This window comes from Zootoca vivipara, chromosome 15 (assembly GCF_963506605.1).
Source record: "Zootoca vivipara chromosome 15, rZooViv1.1, whole genome shotgun sequence".
Classification (NCBI taxonomy): domain Eukaryota; kingdom Metazoa; phylum Chordata; class Lepidosauria; order Squamata; family Lacertidae; genus Zootoca; species Zootoca vivipara.
Window position 1 is genome coordinate 13,679,311 of NC_083290.1, and position 21,806 is coordinate 13,701,116.

The 21,806-nt window shown below is 45.9% G+C and overlaps 1 protein-coding gene across 2 annotated transcripts in view; it reads right to left on the reverse strand.

Moving 5' to 3' along the window:
- ZZEF1 (zinc finger ZZ-type and EF-hand domain containing 1) overlaps nt 1-21,806 on the reverse strand; it is an 83,596-nt gene that overhangs the window by 16,210 nt on the left and 45,580 nt on the right. For both annotated transcript variants that reach the window (XM_035138952.2, XM_035138951.2), the window contains exons 28-45: nt 21,699-21,792; nt 19,491-19,989; nt 18,639-18,803; nt 17,278-17,397; nt 16,382-16,543; nt 14,524-14,653; nt 12,285-12,423; nt 11,247-11,412; nt 10,411-10,676; nt 9,429-9,580; nt 8,298-8,472; nt 6,327-6,463; nt 5,554-5,828; nt 4,330-4,504; nt 3,961-4,093; nt 2,761-2,957; nt 1,926-2,045; nt 365-553 (exon numbers count right to left, since the gene is read on the reverse strand). In XM_035138952.2, coding sequence (XP_034994843.1) covers nt 365-553; nt 1,926-2,045; nt 2,761-2,957; nt 3,961-4,093; nt 4,330-4,504; nt 5,554-5,828; nt 6,327-6,463; nt 8,298-8,472; nt 9,429-9,580; nt 10,411-10,676; nt 11,247-11,412; nt 12,285-12,423; nt 14,524-14,653; nt 16,382-16,543; nt 17,278-17,397; nt 18,639-18,803; nt 19,491-19,989; nt 21,699-21,792 — 3,294 coding nt within the window. The remainder of the gene's footprint in view (nt 1-364; nt 554-1,925; nt 2,046-2,760; nt 2,958-3,960; nt 4,094-4,329; nt 4,505-5,553; nt 5,829-6,326; nt 6,464-8,297; nt 8,473-9,428; nt 9,581-10,410; nt 10,677-11,246; nt 11,413-12,284; nt 12,424-14,523; nt 14,654-16,381; nt 16,544-17,277; nt 17,398-18,638; nt 18,804-19,490; nt 19,990-21,698; nt 21,793-21,806) is intronic.

Genomic DNA, 21,806 nt, shown 5'->3' on the forward strand with positions numbered 1-21,806 from the left:
CTTCTTGCTCCGCCCACTTTTGCTTCTGGCCCTGCCCACCACTAGCATGTGTTCCATCCCCCAAAGGCTCCTTAGAAGGGAATGTGACCCCACAGGCTGAAAAGGGTTCCCCACCCTCAAAATAAGGCCTGATCTGTGCAATGTGAGCTAACATACTGTACTGCTTGGTGGCCTGGGGTAGCTCAGTTGGGAGAGCATGTGACTCTTAATCTCAGGGTCGTGCGTTTGAGCCCCACATTGGGCAAAAGATTCCTGCATTACTGGGGGTTGGACACTTGTGGCCCCTTCCGACTTCTACAATTCTGAGATTCTTGCCTGTTGCTAAAGTCCCCCACAACCCACCAGATAAATGTCAAAAGCGTACCAGGAAGCATATTTTGGTGGTTTCGTCCAAGCCCTCCAGTGGATCGAGCCTGTTCTGGTCAGCATCCGTGGGAGTGACAGCAGACTGATCCAATGCTTGATCCTGGTCCCTTTCACCAAGGTCTGGGCCCTTGTGATCCGCCAGGGAGCTTATCTCCTTTTTCGAGGAGTAAAGCATGATTGACAAGATCTACAAGAGACAAAATGCAACTTGAATGTTGGTGGCAGACCAACCAGACCTTCGTCAACCTGGTACTCTGGGTGGTTTCCAGCAAATAGAAAAAATAATAAAATGTCAAACATTAAAAACTTAATGATACATCCCAGCCAGCATAGCCATATCTGATCAGAGTTGTGGTCCAAAAAATAAGGAAAGCACCAGGCTGGTGAAGGGTGCTATAGAGCCTTTTTGGCAAATGCCTTTAAATGCAATTGCAGCCAATATCTGAATCAATGCAACATACGTGGCTGCCCTGTACAGAGTTAGGCCATTGGGCCCACCCAGCTTAGCACTGTCTGAAAGGACTGGCAGGAGATATAGGTTATTATGTTGATATGGCAGCGTGGGAAAGTCTTTGGAAAGGAGATTTAAAATTTACAGCATGCTTACACATTAAAAGAAAACCACATGAAGATGATGTATAGATGGTATTTGACGCCTAGCAAACTGGCAAATGTGTAAGTCTAAATCCATTATATGTTGGAAGCATAAAGAGAAAGAGGGTACTTTTTTCACATGTGGTGGTCTTGGAAGGTTGCAAAAGCCTTCTGGGAAGTGATTTATAATGATCTGGGGGGGAGGAATGCTTAAAATAAATAAGATCAGCATATTTATCTATCTATGCTACCACGGCTGCCCAAATGATATATGCACAAAACTGGAAAGAGGAACTGACCCCAAAAAGAGATGACTGGCAACTAAAATTGACGGAATAAGCAGAGATGGCAAAACCTAGCAGAAGATTCAGAGATCAGGATGATAAACTCTTTGTAGCAGAATGGGGAAAATTTATTGAATATATGAAAACAAACGGAAACATTAGCAGGATTGATATAAACATGGGCAGTAAGGATTTTAAGGGAATTAAAAACAGATAAATGGGTAAAAAGGATAAATTCAGATATGGAGTAAGAGAATCTGATGGAAAAATAAGAAACTGCAGAAGAGGAGGGAGGGAAGTCGCAGAAAACATTACTGGATTTGTGTGTGATTTATATTTATTGTTGAATAATGTAAAATGAGAAAAAGTGAAATAAAAATGTATGAAATGACTGGCAGGAGGCTCAAGAGGAATTAGTCCTGTTTAGGTGTTCAAAATAAGGCTCAAAATGAACACAGTTAAGAGTCTCCCCTCCAGACCTCCATAATTGATGCATGAAAGGTCACAAGAAGAAGAAGAAGTCAAGATTGGTGCAAGGATCTCCTCTACACCCCTGCATAGCTTGAGTCCTCGTGTGTTTTCTTTGGAGGACTGGAAAGAGCTACCGCAGATGAGCAAAAGGAATCGTTTCAGATGCAGGGGATCAGTAGACCCGCCAACTTGGAGAAGCCCCTGCATTACCTCCAAGTCTCGGAGAAGCCAGGTCTTACTGAAGCCTGTTCCTTTGCTGCACTTCTTCACCAACAATTTAAGCAGACCCGTCTGAAGGAAGGCGGTGCGAATTTCTTCAAAGGGATGCATCTGCCAAAGACAGGGGAGAAAAGAAAAGAAAAACCTGTTGAAACCAGATGTATCGCAGTCCAGATGGAAAACTGCTTGCATGATGTGACTTTCATGTAATCTTTACATCTTAAACCTTACACTTGGCTGCATGAATTATACTCTTTGAACCACTTTTTTTCTGCCTCTGAACAACAATATCATATTCAAAAGGCATTGGGTGCACGAAAAAAATAGGGAGTGACCAGGAATAATGCAAATCTTCTTCCAGCACCTTTTCTGAGGTTTGCCCCCTTTTTTCTTTGGACTGAGATTGGCACCATCCTACTTTCTTCTACAGGCCACTTCCAAAGTCAAACGGATTTCACGTTTGTTTCCCCCTCTTCCCGTTCTTTTCCCCTTGTGTGCTATGTTCTCTCTTTTTAGACTGTAAGCCTGAGGTCAGGGGGCATTTAGTTTTAATGGCTTGTCTGTAAGCCGCACTGGGAGCCCTTTCAGCTGAAGAGTGGGGAATCCTAATGCTCTAAACCAGGGTTTCCCAAACTTGGGTCTCCAGCTTTTGTTGGACTACAACTCCCATCATCCCTAGCTGGCAGGACCAGTGGTCGGGGATGATGGGAGTTGTAGTCCAACAACAGCTGGCGAACCCCTGCTCTAAATAAATAAGATGTAGTGAAGACCACAGGCTTCGTCGCCTATATCCACCACATATAGTACCTGCCACGCTATACTGTACCTTAAGCGTCCTGTATAGCCCCTTCAGGGCAAGAGATAAGACCCAGGTTGCTTCCACAGCCTCTGCAAAGCTGCTGTTGATGCTGGTCTGGAGAAGATGGCTGGTGATGAACACAAAGTGCTGGAGGTACTGCCGCAACTGGCACCGAGACTCGTCATCACCTTGTCCGCATGGCTGAACCAGCTGGAGGTCTTTCACTAGAAAGGAGAGGAAGGAGGTGACTGTGTAGGTCTCTGTTGGGGATCATGGCTTGGTTCAGTATTCGGGCCAACCTTGACCCAACACCCCAAGTGCTACACGGAGAGCATCAACCGAAACATTAATTCTGTTTGCTTAAAAAATAAATAAAATCTACTATACATAAAAGTGGAATGCTGATTGTGCATCAGAATAACCCCAACGCAGGCAGCAAGGTAGAATGTAGAGATTTTGTGGCGCTGCAGCATTTATTTTGCCAAACATGCCACTGTTTAAGCATCACCTCTGAGCTTCTAGCAAGGTAATGCATAAAAACTGTGATGTGTGCAAAGAACAAAACACCTGAAACCCATTCTCAAATCCCATTCCATTAATTTCCTGCAACCATGAAAAATGAGCTGCCTTAGAAATAATAAAAAGAAAATAGGATTCATGGGGTCTTTGTGTTGTGTGACCATCACTCTCATTCATTCATTCATTCATTCAAACATTTTTATTCCTTCTGCCTGCCAAGGTCATTTTTACTTGTGATCTCTGGCATCATTGCCTTTATATGGATTTTTAATGATGTGTATTTTGTTTGTGGGTTGGTAGCATGCAACTAAGTTCCATTCACAGCAGACCCGTTGAAATTAATGAACGTGACCTCATTACAGCCATTCATTTCTACTTTGAGTAAAGCTTAATTTGAATACCAACCTGGGTGTTGCATTCATTTTTACTGTTTGTATTCTAACATGCTGTTGTGGTGCTGTGATTTTAAACTGTTGCCCTGAATGGCAAAAGGGCACCAGAAGGGCAAGGCAGAAATTTCCATGTGAAGGAAGTTAAACAATTCATTCATTTGTTAACCATCTAACACACGTCACTTTAAAAAAAAAAAGGAAAAGTGTGTGTGTGTTCTAGCCCTTGTGACTGTGAAGGCAGCTAAGAATGCAAAACCCAAGTGGTGCAAGAAAGGGGGATCATGCTGAGATTAAGCTGAAGAAAGTGGTGTAGAACCTGCTTTTCTCTTCCGTGTTTTCATGTCCACAACCACCGCCCTGTTCTTCTCTGTGAAGTGCTTGAGGATGATCACGTTGTGGGCCTCATTTGCGTTGTCCATATACACAGACCGGGTCCCCATGCACAAGACCTGTAGGCAGGAGGGAGGGAGGGAGAGAGAGAGAGAGAGAGAGAGAGAGAGAGAGAGAGAGAGAGAGAGAGAGAGAGAGAGAGAGAGAGAGAGAGAGAGTCAAACTCCAGGCAAGGATTGACCACGACTAACTTCTATGCAAAATGCATTTTTGTTGTTGCCATTGTTGCAATTGTGGCAGCGCCATCTGGGAAATGGTTCCGCAGCAGCGGTGCTTTAAAGCTCAACACACTCACCTCTGGAAAGCCGACAAGTACCAGTAAGGTAAAGATGTTGGTGTGTTTCAACTGGAAGGGCAGCTGCTTGATGCAGTGGTCTGTGAACGCAGCAATCACACTGTGCCACTGTGCAGAGGCGTTCAGGGCTCGGAGGATGTCGGCCATAGTGCATGCCCAGTCTAGGCCTACACGGCTGAAAAACAAAAGTTTGGGGGTTTCTTAGGCTAAGCAGCCCATTTAGCTGTGTGTCTGTGTGTGCTATCCATGCACCAGTGAAGTTTCAAAAATGAGAAATGACTCCAATGATCAACCAAAAGGCACCCTTCCCTCTGATGCTTAGCAGAGATTCCTTAATCAAGGGTGGCAAAGCTTTCTTGAAAATGACAGCTGGCCTCCTCCCATAGAAACAGCATGCTTGGTACACTCTAGGGCAGTGGTCCCCAAACCTTTTTGGGCCACTGCCCCCTCCATGGGTCCATAAACTCATCCCCATTGCCCCCTGCCTGATAAAAAGCATTATTCAGAATACTGGAGTCGTTTACCTGGCCCACTAAGGATGATAATAACACAAACAAAATCAAAACAGTAATGATTAACTGCACATTCATTCAAAATCCAATCAAAACTATTTAATTAATTCAACAAAACTGATGAACTACATCCAGCGATACCAGCTATTACCAATAATGAGATACTGTATCCTGTGACAACTCAGAACCGCAAATACAAAGAAACGTGACTATAGCTTTGAAAATCAAGAGCAGTAGGTGTTTCACTTCAGGCTCTAGCCCCACCTCCGATGCCACCCCTGCCACCCCACTGCCTCTTAACACCCCCTTGGTAATTCGACCACCCCTTGGGGGGGGGTACTGCTCACTGCTGCAGCGCAAAACCGTCATCTTCTGAAGACCTACGAAGCTTAACCACAAACCGTAACAGCCTCCACTAACCAGCTCATATTGCCAGGATGGAATGGGGAGGGGGTAAATGCTCCCTCACTATGCCAGAGTCCAGGCTGGTGCAGCAAAGAGGCCTGGATCAGGCCCACTGTAGTCATATGACAACAGCAGGGCCTGCTAGGGACTCAGTGGATCCTGTGCTTGCCCAGTGCTCCAGTCCGTGGGGGTGTCTTGCACTGGCTATTGCAGGCGGGGAAACCGGCTGCAATAACTTCTGCCCACCTACCATTCCCTAATCCAGAGGTAGGCAGGATTAGGCAGAGGAAAACTTTTCTCTATGTACCTGTCCAGGCAAACTGCTCCCAAGCTGAAGAGGAGATGAGTCGTCTTCCATCCTTCTGGCACAGAGGACCCATCGGCAGCAACGAGGCCGTGCTTGGCTGATAGAACTGTGGTCACGGCAGCGTCTACTTCTGCAGGCATCAGCCTCCGAATCAACTGGCCTAGGAGCCCCAGGGTTAAGTGGTAGGTTTCATTCAAATGGCCGGCATTCGAGATCACAACTTGAAACATGAGCGGGAGGATCTGGTCCAGGTTCATCAGAGACATCGTCGAGTCCTGCAGAGAGGGGAGAAGGGGGCAGGAAATCAGAGGACTGGGGGTGTGGTCCACTCCTTTTCTCCGTTTCCAGTTTTTGCCTACTTCCAGCTGGGAATGGACTGCTGTGTTTGTAATGGGTGTCAAATCAACACCTGGCCTTCAAGGCAAGAAATGTTCAGAGTCAAGAGCACATAGCTCTTTCCTGTCCTCACTCAGTATGTTTCCTGCCTTCATCCAAGGTCTATCCAGATGTTTATTCACCTCTGCTTTTTGGGAGCAGGCCCAAGGTGGATGGATCAGCCTCAGGCTGTCCCGTTCAGCAGTCAGCTGCACTCTCCACACCCAGTTCCAGGTTCAGGTGGTTTGGTGGAGTCCCAAGGATGGGAAAAGGACAACCCACCAACCAGTTCTTTCTCAAGCCTCTGCCCTCTTCTCCTCCAGCTGCTTTACCCGCATCCTCCTTCTTGCCACCCAGGAACTCCCTGGCTCCCCTTCCCCATTTGTGCATATTCTTACGGATTGCAAGCGAGGCAACATGGCAGCCAGCAACCCAAGAATCCTCTTCTGGGAGCACTCGGCAAATATCTCCTCTTGGCTGGGCATTGCCTTCTCTTCAGCTCGGCATGGAGTCAAAATGTCGGTAACTTCAGCGTCTGTAAAAAAATAAAATAAAGCAACATAAATTTCTCCAAACTGCAGAATTGTCATTACTGTTGAGGTAGCTGGTTCACAGTGCTTGGCTTTCTCTCGCTTTCGGCACTGACCATGGTGCAGCATTACATCTGCAATGTGATAACCATGGTTAGCTTTAACTTTCCTTATGCCCTGCAAGATCAGAACAGAGGACCATCCGGTCCAAGAGTCCTGTTTCCTACAGCAACCAACCAGATGCCCCTAGGAAGCCCCTCGCAGGAAATGAGTACATCATGGTTATTCACCAGCAGATGTTATTTAGAGGCATGTCGTCTCAGATCCCTGAGGATAGAGTCATGGATTGATCTTTGAGTACATTGTCAGCAACATGCTAGTGTCACACAGCTCTACTTCTCCTTTATATCTGCAGGTGAGGCACTGGATGTGCTCTTGCCTTGGTAATGGGCTGGATGGGAGCCAACAAACCGAAGCTCAACGTATGATTGAGCTGGGTGGTTCCCTAGACCAAATGGATGAGAGATGGCCTGCCCCTGATGGGCTTACACTCCATCTGAAGGAGCAGGTACATAGTTTAGGGGTACTCCTTGCTGGGGGCTCAGGTGGCATCAGCTTCGGGTGGTGGTCCAGCGGTGCCACTATCTGGACAGGAATAGGCTAACTTCTGTTGCCTATGCTCTAGTAACCTCGTAAGTTAGATTTCTGCCACACGTTCTACACTGGGCTGCCCCTGAAGATGGTTCAGAATATTCAGCTGGTGAAGAATTTGGTGGCCAGAGGCAAGACAGTTTGAGCACGCTACATCGATCCTGAACCAACTGCACTCCAAATTAGTTTCTGGGCCCAATTCAAGGTGCTGGTTTTAACCGATAAAGCCTTGAATGGCTCAGAACCGCAATACCTCAAGGACCATCTCTCCCCACATGGAGCAGCCCCAGACCCTGTGATCATCATCTGAGAGCCTTCTTTGTGTGCCTCCCCCACAAGAGGCCCAGAGTGTGGCTCCCCACTCATGGAATGCTCTCCCCAGGGAACCTCGCCTGGCATCTTCATTATATAGCTTTAGGCACCAGGCAAAAGTGTATATTATTATTATTATTATTATTATTATTACTAATTTGGCTGATTAACATTCTATGTCCTTCTAAACGTGTTTGTAGGAGGGGGCGGTGGTTATTGATTTGTTCTTGTTCTTATTATGTATTTTGGGTTCTCGTTTTGTATTTTTATGTTGTGATCTTCGGATGAATGGCGGGCTACAAATTTAATAAATAATAATAATAATCCCCCTTTAAAAGTGCACTGTGTGAAGCAGCACTTCTTCGAAGCATCTAGCCTCAATTTAGCCAGCCCTCCAAGCCACCTTGGGAGGCCTGTGCACTCCCTCATCTGCACTCCCAAGCACAGCATCGCTTCCTATTTGCAGTTTAGTGCTAATCAAGGCTTACTGCAATGTTCATATTGGTAAACTATGACTAGCACTTACCTTTCCTCTATTAAGTTCTCTGAACATGCATAAACTTCTGCTCAGAAATTATTCCCTCTCCTTTCACCAACTCATTTCTCCACATTTAAGATAAATATAGTTTGTAAAGCTGCTGGCTGGGGTTGTCTCTATTTTAATCTTGAAAGGCACTTGGTACATTTTAGGCAATTTTAAAATGATTACTATTGACTACATGTTATTACCAGCTGCAGGCGCAAAGTAATTTTGATACCAAACAATGGCAGAGCCACCGACTTAGAAGAAACATGTTCAAATGATAAAGGAGAAAGACATTTAAAAACAGAGTAGTGACTTGTAATTCTAGGAACCAAAAAGGAAGTAATCTTTACCTGCAGATATAGATTCCTTTGCTTGAAAATCTGAATTAAGGGCAAGCTTCTCTCTCTCATATGTTACCACCTCTTTCTTCAGCGGAAGGCCGTTGGAGGGCTTGCCCTCTGTTTTCACTTTCTGTGTTCGTTCGGTATCGGCAGAGGCCTGGTTTTCATCAGCGTTTCCATTCCCCTACGAATAAAGGAAAGGCGAAAATTGCAACGGTGCTCTTATGCAGTTGGCAAGCCTGACTTGTCAAAAGCTACAACAAACAGCAGGGTGGAGCACCTGCAGGGTTCAACTTCACCAAACTGGGCTGCCTTAAGAAGGTTCTCTCCCTTCAGCCAGAGGGATTTGTTTCCACTGAATCCTGATCCAGGTGGGTCCCTAACTTCCAGAGAGCAAGGAATTTGATAAGGCTGCACTCCATCCTTCCTGGGACGGAGGAAACTCCCCAGCTGAAAAGCGAAGGGAGTGGGTGGTGGTGGTTGGCAGTGTATATGGGCAGGAAAGAGGACATGTGCGCTCAATGAATGGGTGCGCTTGCCATGCTCCTTGCGAGATGAGACCTTCTTCCCTACACCTGTGAACTATTAGCTATCAGTCTGAAATTAACACAAATCTTAAAATTTACGCAAAACCAAGGTGAAGTCAGATTCAGGCCCTGGGAAGCCATCATTCGTTCCACCCATCGCTTATGCCTCTTTGTTAACAAAAATAGGATTCTTCATCAATGACAATATTCACATGTGAAGGTATACCCCGATTAATCATTTGCTGTGAATGTGGAGCTCACTCCTACCTTCTAGAAAACAGGAGTCAACATCCTCCTGTTCTGCCTTATCTGCTTATAAGCTGCAAGAATCTGCAGTGCAGGGTAGCTTTTGCCTACCTGGTATATCCTACAGCTGTTTTGGTTTATAACTCACAGCAGACCAAGCCAGCGTGGCCACAGGATGCTGGGGCTGAAGAGAGTTGTAGTCCAAAACATCTGGAAGGTACTATGTACACAGAAGTTGATATAGGCAGTCATTACAGCTGCACAGAATCATAAAAAGGGACACCGAAAGAGGGACCAGTTTGAAGCATCCTTTAATTTAAAAAAAAGCATTTACACTGAAGCATTTTAAATATATATATATATTTACGTTGCAATGGGTGAAAGATGCAGACGTTGCCTTATCGGTTTCCATGGCTCTCTCACCAGTGCTGTCTGTGGAATTTTCAACTGATAGTATCCCCTTTTCGGGTAAAGATTCACTTTCTGGCAACATGCAGAGCAGAGTGAGGCTTTTCAAACCTGGATGTGGGGGAAGGAAGTTAAAGATGATCCAAAAGCAGAACATGAATGGACCAGATCCTAAATGTGTACTGGGGTGAGGGTAGGGGAAAAGAAGGAAATAAATCCAACTCTCATCATAATTAGAGCAAGCTCTGGAACTTGAGGGTTAAGAAAATGAACTCTGTGCCTCCCTCACACACACCCAGCAGTGTTCCAAGAATCCAGACCAGCTCATATGGGGTTTACTGCCACTGCTGACAGCCTCCCTTCCAAATTATCCTATTCCCTAGCCACCAGGGATGGGGAAAGGCAGCCTTAGGGACTGCACAGCCCACACTGGGTAGGGAGTAGTTTAGCAAAATGAGCAGTGCAGGTGCAACATGTTTTGACTGTGGGAGTTTTAAATGCTGGAAGAGGGTGTCCCAACAACCCCGCCCCTCCAAAAAAATCATTTATTGTTTAAATTTCTTAGGCACTTTTTCCCTATGGCAACTCAAAGTGACTTACAATATTTTAATCAAAAAACACATACACCAGCAGAAAACCAACCCGTACAATAAAACATCCCACCCACGCAAAAAGTTACCCTCTGCAATCTCCACCCTGAAGCAGAATCCAGATGCAGACCTTACGGCAGGGTGCAGGGAACCCCCGGTCCTCCATAAGCTGCTGAACTACACTTCCCATCAGCCCCAGCAGGCATGAACAGTGGCCACGGATGAGGGGAGTTGTAGTTCAATAACACCCAGAGGGCCAAAGGCTCCTTACAGCTTCATATCAAAGCAACAGGCCTTAGCACGTGTGCAGAATCCGTGCTTGCATCTGAGCAGCCATGCCCTGGCCTTCACCTTTCCCATGCTGCACTTTCACCAGGCAGTCCCCAATCAGCTGGATGCACTCCTGCTGCAGGGTCCTGGCGTGGGCGACGACCTGGGGGTCAAGCGCCTCCTCGCCATCCCCTTGCTTGCCGCTCGACAAGTCGGCGCTGTAGAGAGCCAGGGCGGAGAACAACAGCCAAGAGTAGTTGTGAAGGTAGGGCTGGATGAGCCGATGGCGGTCACTGATCCGGATGGTCATCATCGGGTGCGCTGTGACGCTGTGGGTGGGCAGGTGGCTAAAATGGAGGGGAGGGGGGAAGAAGAGCAGAACTTCTTGTTACGAAGGATGGTTGACACCTGCTACTAGCAAAATGTCAACAGGATGGATGTGACCACCTCTAGGCGCAAAGTGGGGCTGTGCTCTGCGGGGCGCATGGGCACAATATAAGTCTCTGCAACCTAGATTGTCATCTCCTTTCTTGCTTCTTATTTTCTGAAAATGCTTACAACATACAATCCTCGTATACCCCCAACCCCCTCAAGAAATGCTCCATCCATATGGGCTCTGCATGGTTCCTGTCACTGGAAACAAATTCATAGGGTAAGGATGTATTCAAAGGTACGCTATTCCTAATGTGTCAATTCCAGCTAATTAGTAGATCTGGGGGTGGGGTGCTAATAAAATAAACCAGGTACATCCGGCAAGTCTGTAGGCTCCTGATCTACTCAAGGTAGATCAGGAGAAGCGCTGAGCAAATTGCACCTGTGGATTAGCCCAGATTTGCCCCCACCCCTCCACCTGATAATGCCAAAAAGCAGAGGTGCCTGATCACGTTAAGATTCAGAAGGTTACGAAGGCACAGTACCTCTCGGAGTACTTCTTGGCGGAGTAACACCCAAAGCAAAGGTCAAAATCTTCACACACGTTGCAGTTCATGCGCTGCCCAACGATAATGCCCTGGCAGTGGTCGCAGGCATATTCCATGTTGACCATGTCATGGTTCGCCTCGTGGCCTTCGGGTCTCACTCCGCCTACATGGGATGCAAAGGGACAGCAACAGGTGTTCAAAGCAACCATCGTTCAATCTCTATTGCAGCAGAACTGTTGAATAAAGCGCTTTCCTCAGCCTCTGCTGCCTAGTACCTTCCAGATCTTTTGAACTACAGCTCCTATCAGCCTCAGCCAGCACAGGGGGCATAAGCTGTCTTTGACAATTCCAGGTCCCCTTGGAGCAGAGGAATGGGGAGCCGGTGGCCCTCCTAATATCGCTAGAATGCAGCTCCCATCAGCCCCAGCCTGTATGGCCAAGGGTCAGGGATGATGGGAGTTGCAGTCCAGCAACACCTGGAGGGCCACAGCTTCCTTATTACTGCACTAAAACACAAATAAGCTTGGGTTGGTGAGAGTTGGGAGTTTAGAGAATAGCTAGAGGGCTGCAGGTTCCCCATTCTTGCCCCCAGAAATAGAAAGAGGAGAGGCAGGAGAGAGAGAGAGAGAGAGAGAGAGAGAGAGAGAGAGAGAGAGAGAGAGAGAGAGAGAGAGAGAGAGAGAAGAGAAGGTAAAGGGAGTCCCTCTTCTCTGCTGGGAAAACGGGCCAGTAGTAGCTGATGAATGTACTGGGAATCCACGTAACTTCAATCCATCTATACACATACACACCACAACCTGCAAATTATAGAATTTCCATGTTTTACACCCTACCCCTCCTTTTTCTTGTGTGGGCAATATTGCCTGTTTCAAAATTCAGAAAACTGGTGCCATATATTTTTTAAAAGTTACTGCAAAAGGATCTCTTTGGATGTCTACTTAAAAAAAGAAAAAGGAAAAGAAAGTTGTTAAACTACAGAAAACTGATCACCCCCTTTGAAGAAGAAACAATGTCATTTCTGGCCTACGGGCTTACCCAAAAAGCACGTTTTGCAAAGATCCATGTCGTTGCACTGCAAGCAGCGGTAACGATGCCAAGGAGCGATCTCATCGCACCCATCACAGGATATGTCCACGTGTAACAGGTCGCAGTAGCGGGCAATGAACATGTGCATCTGGAACGAGACATGGAAACATTGTTCACAAGCTTGGTTTGCATAAAACTTTAAACGATAAAATGCTACTATATTGGCTCTGCCCACTGCAGGTCCAACTCAAGAGCCATCATCTGCAGCGTGGGCAGATCAATATATTTCTGATGGAAATCATTGAATTAAAGAGTTGGAAGGGGACCACGAGGGTCATCTAGGCCAACCCCCCTGCAATGCAGGAATCTTTTGCCCAATGTGGGACTCAAACCCAGGAAGCTGAGATTAAGAGTCTCGTGCTCTACCAACTGAGCCATCCTAGCAAGCCCAGTTTTGCATGTATTAATTAGCCTAAAAGCAAGCTACAGTGGGGGAGAGCGTTGCTCTTGTGCTCGAATCCTGCTTGCAGGTTTCCCACTGGTATCCAGCTGGCCACTGTGACAACAGGATGCTGAACCTGATGGGCCACTGGCCTGATCCAGCAAGACAGCTCTTGTGTTCTTAAACCCATTATGTCCTGATTATTCATTAATCTGCAACAGCCAAACCTCCAATATGATTTGGACTACAACTACCATCAAGGCAGCTGGAAGTGGCAGTCCAAAGCTAGAAGACACCAGTTTGGAAAAGGCTGATCTACAATTATTTTTTAACCTACCCCAAAAAAGCTATGCATTTGCAAACACATTTTCTCCCAAAAACGCATCTCAGAATGCATGTTATTCTTAAATGCATATTTTTAATGTGCATTTTGCTTTGTTCTTTGAGCTTTGAACAGCACTGCAAAATCCAGATAAGGGCAAAACCTGAGAGGTGACTGTGTTCCAAGCCACAATTAACTTCAGGAGGCACAGCATCAGGTCAGTCCACATTACAAGAAAATGAATTTCTTACAAGCTACAATGCCTCTAGATCAGGCATGTCCAACAGCTCAATCGTGATTGATTGCTGGGTGCCCTCGGTCGATCCCCCCCCCCCAGCTAAAAACTTTGGGTCTTCATCCCCCCCCCCCAAAAGCGCAACAACTTTGGGTCTTCCTCCCCAAAAATCCAATGGGTAGATCACTGCCAGTTATTTTAAAGTGGGAGTAGATCGCTGTCTCTTGGGAGTTGGACATGCCTGCTCTAGATAATGGAACAGGAACTGGGAAGAAAGCCCATCACAGGGAAACCTCAGGTGGGAAGAACATGAGTTTTGTAAAGCCTGGAGGGCTTTGGAAAGAAAGCAGATGGATGCAGGATTGCTTCTCGGAATTTTGCGCTCTCTCTCTCTCTCTCTCTCTGCACAAACAGAGCTCTCAATTAATGCCAAGAGAGAACTTGATTTCAGCCCCAATGAGGCTTCTGCATATACAACTCTTCCAGGTACAAACAAAGCTGGTTACACACTCCCCGCACCCCCAGATTCAAAGCTATCCTGTGAACTAAGTACCTAAGCATGCACATTCTGAGTTCCCAACTCTATCCCCCTATCAGTGTTTTCAGCCAATGACTAAAATGTGTTTTTTAGTCATGTAGCTCTGCTGCGAAAGGGTTTTAAACCAGTTGAACCATATATTTTAATGAATTTCTGGTATTCTCCTCTCACCGCTTCCGCCCCCACATTTTGAAAGTCTCACAATCATAATAATATACTAATGTTGTTCTTATACGGTTGTTTTTAATTTGCTGGCTTGGGTGGATTTGATCCCGAAAGGCATCTTATAAATATTTAAATGCATAGGTAACATAGAAGGCAAGTCAAAAATTGACAGCTAGCTAAAAAGTCGCAAGAAAAGGAAACATAAATATGCCTTCCGAATCCCAAATGGTGGGGGGAACAGATTGCATGCTCCCAGGGCCACTGGGTGGACTTCATAGTTCAGCAGGTTTGAAGGAACATCTTCCAAAGCCAATGTCAACCATCTGCCTTCTTGTGTTCAGGATACATCCTCCCTTTACCCCATTCCCACAATGTCATCTCCGGTTTTCAGAGTAGGGTCCTTGGGCCTCTCATACGTGCCGCCCCAACCCCTGCTGGCTACAATATGCCCATCCATGCCTGCCCACTTCACCAGCTCTGCTTCCACCTGCTCTACCTCTTGAGCCCTTCCACCAAACCCAGACAAAAAGTTCTCATTCTAATGACCTTCCTCTGCTTCTCTGGGTCAGCCTGGCTTATCTTGTCGCACCAGCTTTCAAAGACTCCTTCTTGACACTCGTCCATCCACTCAGAGTTCTGCTTGTAGTCTGCGAGTTCCTCTTCCTCGCTCCACTGACTAGGAACAAAGGCACAAAATAAAATGCTTTCTACTTAGAACGGCAGGACCAAAATAATGGGGGGGAAAGGATTAAAAGCCATTTGATTCAAGTAAAAAGAGGCTTCAGGTGAATATGCTTCAAATATCTTAACTGTAGCCTGGTGTTCCAGATTAAGAGCCGAAGAGAAGAATTGTTCTGTGAGTCGCCCACACTTGCGCAAGTTAATTTCATTCATTTCATTATTGTACAGGATTCCCCCTGTCCCTTCAATCTGGAGAATGTGGCAAGCATGGAAGCTTGGGGGGGGGCAGGGACATCTCTTCTACAGTCCTGCTGTTCTTTTGAGGGTCTGCATCTCAGAATCGCAACAAGCACAGGTCAATGCGTGGTCAGGAATAAGATCCTGCAACTTAGGGAGAGTGGAAGGGGCCTGAGAACACAGCACCACTGAGGGAGGGCTTTCAGTGGTAATGCCCTGGTTTGTGGGGTGCCCTCCCCAGGCAGGCGTACATGGTGCCTCTGCTGTCAACCTTTCAGCATCATGGGAAGACCTTTTCATTTCCCCACGTTCCAGCATTTTTTTAAAAAAAAACTGTTTTCTGTTGTTGTCTTGCTATTTAATGGTCAAAGGTTTTATCTCTGTCTATGTTCTATTTTTTAAAACTCAAGTCAACTATTTTTTACACTTTCACATGATCACATTTGTTAATGGGTGGGTGGCACAGAAAAACTTTGTATATTCCCATTTGTTTTCATAATTAACACAAGCACTAAACCTATAAATTTAACCCTCTTCAGGTTGCCTATTAAAATTAATGCTTTAAAAATAATTTGGTCTTCTTCCAAAGAATCTCCTTGGAGTGCCTGCTCTGAGTGTCCCCCATTGAATTATCTGAGGCCAGTAAGAGGGGTTTTTTTCGGTGCTAGCACCATAATTATGGAACAGCCTCCCCAGGGAGGTTTGCCCAGTGCCAGCTTTGTGATATTTCCGGCGACACCCAGGTCTTTTAAAGAGCTGGTGCAGTATGACCTCCTATGTTTTAAAATCTGTTTTCTAACTTTGGAGGAGCAAGGATGTAGGTTTTGATTTCATGGTTTTATGACCTAATTTGCATTTCAAATGTGTTTAGAATTGTTTCCTGTTAAACCACAAAGAGAACTTTATGCTGTACAGCATACGAATGCCATTAATAAACAAAGTTTTAAAAAGTGGGCTACTCAAATGCCTAGCCCTACTGGAAACGCACAACCCCTATGAACCATAGGAACAAATGTGGAATCCTGCAATGCAGGCAGTTGATATATTAATCCAAACAACAAACATCTCAGTCTAAGGGGAAAAAGAAAAACAAGGCATCTGTATTTTTTAGAGAAAGCCAGCACTTGTAAGAAACAGTAACTGCTTTGGGAAATATCTTTATTTTGCATTATTTATTCACTTGTCAGATTTCTATCCCACCTTTCAGCCAAGATCCCCTCAAGGCAGTTCTGGGCAATTCCTACAAATGCACCAGCTACTTCCCAGCCAAAATTATTTCACAGACTTTTAAAGAATCAGAGTTGGAAGAGACCCCGAGGGTGATGTAGTCCAACCCCCTGCATTGCAGGAATCTCAACAGGTGGTCTCCCATCCAATTTGAAACCATACCAGACCCTGCTTAGCTTTGCAAACGTGCTAGTCATTTTGCTGCGGCACCAATAGGAGTGTCAAAGCAAAACAAACCCAGGTACTTGTCCCAACTTACCAAACTATGCTGTCATGTGTACTTATGTTCTCTCGTGACATGCTGATAAGGAGGTGTGGCAGCTGTATATCAACAAAGAAGGAAAGGTCACTTGGCTCCCAACCCATGTCCAAGAGGTGAAGGAGAGACGTCTGCACGCAGGACAAGGCAGGGAGCAACGATCTAAACGAACAGGGAAGACAAACCAGGGCAGCGCAATTAAAACACGGAGGAGCTGCAAGGTTGCAGGTGGCAAAAGCGAGGGAGAAGGGACAAACGGCCTTAATTTCATTTGGGGGTAAAGGGGGCTATGACCAAGGGAGAGAACATGATGGAATTTGCACATAGTGTGGAGGAAAGCAACATTGGAAACAACCTGATTTTTCTCCCTTGTTCATAATACAGGGCTTTTTCTGTGGCTGCTCCCCTACTGTGGAATTCCTTCCCAAGAGAGATCAGACTGACTCCTCCCTCCCCTTGTTATCCTTCTGCCAGCAGGCTAAGCAAGACCTTCCTCTTCAGACAGGCCTTTGAATACTAAGGTGCAGACGAAGACTGACCACTGGGCTGCTGTCAGGGCAGACTGCATTTAAATTGCTGGTTTTAAATGTGTTTTATTAGTTTGCTTTTTGTAACTTTGGGTTTTATAATGTTTTTAACAGCTATGAGCTGCCTTGAGTCCCAGCCTGGGAGAAAGGCAGGATATAAATACCTTAATAAGTAATAAATGATACTGAGAGCTCAGAGTGACGCAATAAAATAGATTGATAGCACGTTATGGTCAGACAATGGGCTCCTCACACAACACCAGGGACAATTACCACGGTGGTTGGAGTAAAGGAGTCTTACAAAAAATAAAACAAAGGATCTTGTATGCTTTAAGAGAGAGAGAGAGAGAGAGGGAGAGAGGTCCATACTTCTCATCGAGGTCGTTAAATCCTTTCAGAGCGTTGACCAAAAAGAGAAGAAGCTGGTAGTAAGATTCCCGTATTTCCCGGTGCAGCTCAGCCCCACAGCCTTCTAAGTGTGCAAAATAGCTGGAAAAGAAGATATATAGGCTGTTGAATTGCATTTTATAAGCCTGCCATTGTGTAATATGTCCCAACAACAATAGCTACTTCAATCTACCATTGCACTGACACCAGAGCAGAGGGGCAATGAGAAGAACCAAAATGTCCCCCTGCAATTTCTTTCTGTTGTTGTTAACTCTCAGCTCTGGTTCAACCTATGTTATCTCCACACCAGATCCAGCCCACCTGCCTGCTTTCCCTTTCGCAGCAAAATCTGGGATATATAATTAACACACATACATCAGGGTTTTGCTAATATTTGTTAAGGCTTTCGTTTTCTTAAAAAAATAACAGCCTGGTTTAAAATCAAGCCTGAAAGCAATACGAAGCCTGCGCGTATGAGCTAATAAAACTGAAACGTCAGTCCTCCACTGTCATGTTTATTTAACATAAATCCTCCCTTTTTCTAAACAAAGCATTGAATGTGGGTGGGGGAAATACATAACTTGAGCTATTCCCAAGACCATCCATTAAAATATTACAATGCTAAGTGTATGACAGGTTATCCGTATTTATTTAAAAAATAGTTTTTATTAAATATTCTCTTTGCAGGGTGGATAAAAATCAAAGATTTTTTAAAAAAAATCAAAAAAATCGGATTTTTTTTATTTAAAAGAAAGGTAAAAGAAAGTCCTTCTTCATGCAGCGCGTAGCTAAAGTATGGAACTCATTCCCACAGGAGGCTGTGCGGACCACCAACTTGGATGTTTTTTTAAAAAGGACCGGGCAAATTCATGGAGAAGTCTATTCATGGGTACGAGCCACAGTGGCTCTGCCCCGCCTGCAGGTGGAGGCGGTATAATGTTTCTGAGCACCAGTTGTGGGAAACCACGGGAGGGGAGTGTGCTCTTGTGATCAAATCCTGCTTGCGGGTTTCCTAGAGGCATCGGGTGGGCCCTGTAAGAACAGGGTGCTGGAGTAGATGGGCCAACAGCCTGATCCAGCAGTCTCTTTTTATGTTCTTACTTACTGGGGCAAATTTTATTTGCCTCTAAAATCAAGCTCTCTCCTTCCTGTATTCCAGCCACCCAAAAACTGGTGCCTCCAAATGTTTTGGACTGCAGCTGAAAAATGCTGGCCTTGGGTAAAGGGGTAGCCATACTAAGATAGATGGACCAATGGCTTGACTGGACGCATTCCGCTCTCTGCTAACCTGAGCAAAAAATGAACAACTGCCTATGCCTTAAGTGCAGCTTCCCACGTCTTACTTTGTGAAGTCTTTTTGGCAAGCCAGGAGTTCCAGCAGGAAGATGATGCAAGGTGGGGTGAAGCAGTGAGGCTGGCTGAGGGATTCTAGGCACTGGAGGATCATCTTCAGCACTTCCAAGATGCTTTTGGCCTGAGCTTTCCTCAAAGCAAGGACTTTCAGAACACTAGGAGAAACACACACACACTTTCCAATTAAACATTTTCCTGCATTGGCACAAGGGGATGGTGCAGTAACCCACACCGATGAGCTTCTCCGTCAAAAGAGAACTGGTGACGTCAAGAAGCCTAACAAAGCGGCAAGCGGTGGGTAAAACGTGGCAGCAACGTGATGACAACACACTACCTGGCTTTATGGTTTGTTATAACAGGGTTTCCTGATATATACACAAAAGCAAGAAACGCTCTCACATACACTAGCCCACCGGGATGGAATTCTTAACTCAAGAATATATTTCTACACTTTTTTGTACTGCTTAATATAACGTAACCCCTAGGCAGTTTACGTAACATGTTAGAAACACAAACAAATACTTCTCACAAAACATTCACTGTTGAGCATATATTCTGAGGCAAAACACACCTTGTGCCATACTGCGGTTCCTCGTATCTGATTGGCCACTGTGAGAACAGGATGCTCGACTAGACTGGCTATTGGACTGATCTAGCGGGGCTCTTTCTTATGCTCTCATGGCATCCTATTGTTCAGCAATAAGCACCACAGGCCAAGAGGTAGGAGCCGAACAAGCAAATCTCAAACGCGCCTTGAGGTCTTTCTGGAGCCTCTATTTAATGAGACGTTTGGTTTTTCTTTCACCCAGAGTCTTACCGGCACAAAATTGGATCTGGCTCACCTTTCATGAGAAAGAGATTGGTCCTTAATGAAGTCCAAGGTGTGTTTCAGGATGGGGTATTTCTCCTTAATGCTGGGCACAGGCCTGGACTCCTCCATGGAGCGGAAGGAGAGGAGCCGGAGCCTCCCCCGGCTGAATGGAGGCTTCCGAGTGGGAGTGGAGGGAGGGGACAAGGCATCTTCTTGCTCCGACAAGTTACTATCAAGGGATTTGCTTTGGGACACAGGAGACACTTCTGTCTGTGGCGAGTCTGGCACCTGCTTCCTCTTTGAGCTGGAGGCGGCCTGACCTGCCTCTGGAAAAACAAAACCAGTCATTCCAGAGATGGGGGAAGAATCCGATGCTTGGAAATCCGCTTCAACGACAGAGCTCGTCCTCTGACGTCTGTCTTTGTGGCATCGCCCAAAGTCCTCCACGTGATCCGAGTCGTGGCCTTCTGCCTTGGTCCGTGCAGGCAGAAAACTGAGCAAGAGATGACTTTTCTGGATGCACTGTTGCGCTGCAATAGAAAGGCAACAAGTGCATCATGAGAGCGGTGCAACTGGGCTCCTCCTTCTGCTCTGTGCATCTCGTAGCAACAGATGAAATGTTAAGTATTTCATAAGTGCACGGCCTACCTTACAGCTCTCGCTGTAGTGTGGCCTGCCACATGCATTGGGTCAATGACATGCTGGGGACAGCATGGGATTCCAGAGGTGTCATGACGGCCACAAAGTCCTGAGCTGCCCCAGACTTAGCGGCCTTGGTGTGAACGTTGAAGTCCTCCAAGACCATCAATGCAGGCGTTCTCAACATAATTACCATTTATTACCTGCCCTTTACTCCAGGACAGGTTACAACAGTAATATTAAAACACAGTAATAAAAGGTGGGTTCTAAAAAATATACAGTGGTGCCTCGCTAGACGAAATTAATTCGTTCCACGGGTCTTTTCTTATAGCGAAAAATTCGTCTAGCGAATCCCATAGGAATGCATTGAATTTCTTTGAATTTTTTTTTGCCCATAGGAACGCATTAATTGAATTTCAATGCATTCCTATGGGAAACCGCGATTCGCTAGACGAATTTTTCGTAAAACGCATTCGTCTAGTGAGGCAAGCTCCGCTCGAAAAATCCTTTTGTTAAGCGGAAATTTCGTTAAGCAGGGCATTCGTTAAGCGAGGCACCACTGTACATCTCAAGTGTCAAAAGCCAGAGTAAAGTGGTGCATCTTCAACATTCACAAAAGCTATGTAATGATGGTGACAAAGACAACTGGGGAGGGAGTTCCACAACTTATGGGCTACCATAGAGAATACCCTCTCCCTTGAGCTTCTGAGGGCAGAGAAACAACCAAGAGGGACCCCTCCACTGATCTTAGCAGCTGGGGGGGGTGTATAGGGGAGGAGAGGATCGATCTTTCAGGTATTTCACATCATCCGTATTTCACCATCGTCCGCTCAGGCAGGAAGACTGCTAGACGATGAGGTGGGCAAGAGACCAACAGACCAAAGCTGTCCTGGGTGCCCAACACAAGGCACAGACACTCTAGGTGGACAGGAAGCCTGGAGAGAAAGATTGAATTCCTATATACTGCATGTCAAGATCCGGGGTTCAAAAACCCTGGGAACCAGCCCAGAGTTGTAAACGAACCCACAGTCGCCTGGGCCCAGTGACAAGAGCTAAAAATGAGACTCTTTTTTCCTTCAGAAGCAATAGCACTGAATACACTATACACAATTTGGCAAAAGAACCTACCCCACATACAACAATGGGCCTACTCAAGGCCTCAGCCATTAAATGTTACGTAGGCAGCCATTACCCTTTATTTTGGGTATGTTTGGGAGTCCTGATTCTCCAGGCTATTCCTCCAAAAACCTGCTGTCCTCACCCACCCCAACAAATGATCTAAGACTACCCTTCTCCCACAGAGTCCAAGAGTGTACCCCTTCAATAATTTGAGCAGAAGTGAAAAACTCCACTCACAACTCACACCCAAAGTAGAAACAAACATGAACAGCAAAGCTGAGGTTCAAATCTAAAGAACAAGATCTTGATAGAAAACTCGACAGACAGTCCACATTGGCTAAAGGGAGGAAATGGACTCGGTTGTGTAAATCCTAAACTCTGAACACTTCCTGCCAGGGGGTGATATTCATCAAAGTGGCTGTCTGCTGCCCATGGGAAAAGCAAGAGGAGCAAAGAGAGGCAGAAGCACAATGACACTTACCAAGGGACTCCGGGTTCACCTCGCTCATCTCAATGGCCTGCTTCTCCTCCCCATCGCTTCCCTGGTTCACGAGGAACTTCTGTTTCATTTCTAGCTGTAGAAACACAC